The sequence below is a fragment of the Carlito syrichta genome, unplaced genomic scaffold (genome assembly GCF_000164805.1).
Source record: "Carlito syrichta isolate Samal-C Ts95f unplaced genomic scaffold, Tarsius_syrichta-2.0.1 Scaffold306891, whole genome shotgun sequence".
Taxonomy (NCBI): domain Eukaryota; kingdom Metazoa; phylum Chordata; class Mammalia; order Primates; family Tarsiidae; genus Carlito; species Carlito syrichta.
Genome location: NW_007250987.1, coordinates 575348 through 578272, shown reverse-complemented (window position 1 = coordinate 578272; position 2925 = coordinate 575348). Strand labels below are relative to the sequence as shown.

General features: G+C 40.9%; 1 protein-coding gene across 3 annotated transcripts in view; it reads left to right on the top strand.

The window, feature by feature from the left end:
- GEMIN2 (gem nuclear organelle associated protein 2) overlaps positions 1 to 2925 on the top strand; it is a 24646-nt gene that overhangs the window by 2117 nt on the left and 19604 nt on the right. For all 3 annotated transcript variants that reach the window (XM_021715241.1, XM_021715242.1, XM_008063516.2), the window contains exons 3-4: positions 1393 to 1482; positions 2054 to 2113. In XM_021715241.1, coding sequence (XP_021570916.1) covers positions 1393 to 1482; positions 2054 to 2113 — 150 coding nt within the window. The remainder of the gene's footprint in view (positions 1 to 1392; positions 1483 to 2053; positions 2114 to 2925) is intronic.

Sequence of the window (2925 nt, the reverse complement as noted above, 5' to 3'; positions counted from 1 at the left end):
CTTGGAAGGCTGAGGTGGAAGGATTGCCGGAGCCCAGCAGGTCAAGGCTGCGGTGGCCGGAGCGTCCACTGCATTCCAGTCTAGGCGACGGAGTGAGACTCCAACTCAAAAAAAAAAGTAAAGTGTCTATTTGAGAACAGTTTGTCCATTCTTTTTTTAATTTTATAAGTACCTAATACTTACACACATTTATGAAGTACATGTGATATTTTGAGACATGGGTACAACCTAATGAGGATATCCATCACCTCAAACATTTGTAATTTCTTAGTGTTAGAAACATTTCAAATATTTCTTTCTAGCTATTTGAAATATATAATAAATTATTGTTAACTATAGTCCTCCTGCTGTGCTATAGAACACTAGAATTTACTTTTTTTTTTCTTTTTTTTTTCTTTTTTTTTTTAGTTGAAGTCTTACTGTGTCACCCAGGCTGGAGTGCAGTGGTTTGCTTACGGCCACTGCAGCCTTGACCTTCTGGGCTTAGGTGATCCTTCACCTCAGTCTTCCAAGTAGCTGGAACTACAACCATACCTGGTTAATTTTTTGATTGATTATAGAAATGAGGTCTCGCACACAACTACACCTGGTTAATTTTTTGATTGATTATAGAGATGAGGCCTCACCAAGTTGCCCAGGCTGGTCTCGAACCAGTGGACTCAGGCAATCCTCTCACCTTGGCCACCCAAAGTACTGGGATTCTAGGTGTGCGCCATCGTGCCCCACCAGAACTTACTCTTTCTGTTTTTGTTTCTGTTTTGCTGTCTTAGGAAGGTAGGACTAGATTTATATCTTTAGGGCTTATGTCATTTAGATTCCATAGAAACTCCAGCCATAAACCATTCCTTACTTCTCTTATTAAAATAACTAAGGATAATTCCCTAGTGTTTTTAAGTGGAACATAAGTAGAAAGTGAAATGCCCACTTTTTTGTGTAGGCAAAAAGTACTTTATTTTTCTTGTATAGTCTTAGTCTTTTCTTTTCTTTTTTCTTAATCAGAGTCTCACTCTGTTGCCCAGGCTGGAGTTCAGTGGCATGCTCCCGGCTACCACAGCCTCAACCTGCTGGGCTCAAGTGATCCTTCCACCTCAGCCTTCCAAGCAGCTAGAACTACAGGCACCTGCCACCACACCCAGCTAGTTTTTTTTATTTTATAGAGACGAGGTCTCGCCATGTTGCCCAGGCTGGTCTTGAATTCCTGAGCTCAGGCAGTCCCCCCACCTCAGCCTCCCAAAGTGCTGGGATTACAGGTGTGAGCTGCCACCCCCTGCCTGCATATTCCTAATTATTTTCTTTATTATTCACCTTCATCTTGGTTTTACTTTTCCCTTGCAAAGACATGAGATTCTAGTTATAATCCTAACATTGATTCTAACATGAACTGGTCTTTAGCTTTCAGGATGCCAGCCTGCCCCTGAAGGTTATTCCCCTACACTTCAGTGGCAACAGCAACAAGTAGCACAGTTTTCAACTGTTCGACAGGTAAGTATCAAATTTAATTAAAGTAAGCTCCTCTTAAGATTTATTTGGTCCTTAGACTATAATTGGAAAAATAAGATTTATAATTCAAACATACAAAAAAATTGCTTATCAAATTATTATTATAATCATTATACAATATAGTTTGAAACAAAATTTCCAAGTTTTTTTGTTTGTTTGTTTGTTTGTTTTTGAGTTGGAGTCTCACTCTGTCGCCCAGGCTGGAGTGCAGTGGCCGCTGCCGGCCGCCGCTGCCGCCCACCGCAGCCTCAACCTGCTGGGCTCCGGCGATCCTTCCACCTCAGCCTTCCAAGTAGCCGGAATTACAGGCATGCGCTACCACGCCCAGCTGATGTTTTTTATTTATTGTAGAGATGAGGTCTCACTGCCCAGGCGGGTCGCGAACCCATGGGCTCAGGCAATCCACTCACCTCAGCCTCCCAAAGGCGCGAGATTACAGGCTGAGCCACCGAGCCCAGCTAATTTCCAAATTTTAGGTAGTTAATATTTTGTGAAGAAACTGACTTCAGTTATTCATTTTCTGAATAGCACTGTCTAACTTTTCTTTCTCTAGAGTGTGAACAAACATAGAAGTCACTGGAAATCACAACAGTTGGATAGTAATGTGGCCATGGTATGTAAGTTTCTCAGTTTAAGTTATACAATGTATACCTGTTTGAAAGAGTTCATATTTACTTAAAGTCTTTAAAATTCACTTGTCTAGACCGTATTATCTTCATTCTCTTCAATATACCACTAATAGTAACAATTTCATTATGTTAGTAGCCTGAAAAGTATAAAATCAGTTATGTAAATTGTTATTTTGATGATAATTTTTACAGTATCTTGGGAGACTTCGGATAGGTAATTATTAGACCTCTGCAAGTCTTTAAGAACACTTCTAGACATTTTCTTTTTAGGCAATAAATATATTTTTAATATTTACAAAAAGATTGAGTAAAGACTTATTGGAGTTTCCTGATGTGAACCCATACATTTACAGAATATCATTTGTGCTTCACAGTACTGGTGATATATTAGTGAAGCCTGTCATGCATTCTGGAAAGTAGCATTTCCTACATTTTATTACCTTAGATAATAATTTTAAGCTCTTTGGTAGGTATGTTGGGACTACTGAATAAAAAAGGAAGTTGGCCGGCTGGGCACAGTGGCTCACGCCTCCTATCCCAGTACTTTGAGAGGCTGAGGTGAGAGGCTTGCCTGAGCCCACAGGTTTGAGACCAGCCTGGACAACTTGGCGGGATCTCATCTCTACAATAAATCAGAAAATTAGCTGGGCATGGTGTTGTGTGCCTGTAGTTCCAGCTACTTGTAAGGCTGAGGTGAAAAGATCACCTGAGCCTAGCAGGTCGAGGCTGCAGTGGCTGGGACTGTGCCACTGCCCTCCAACCTGGGTGACAGAGTAAGACTCTGACTCAAAAAAAA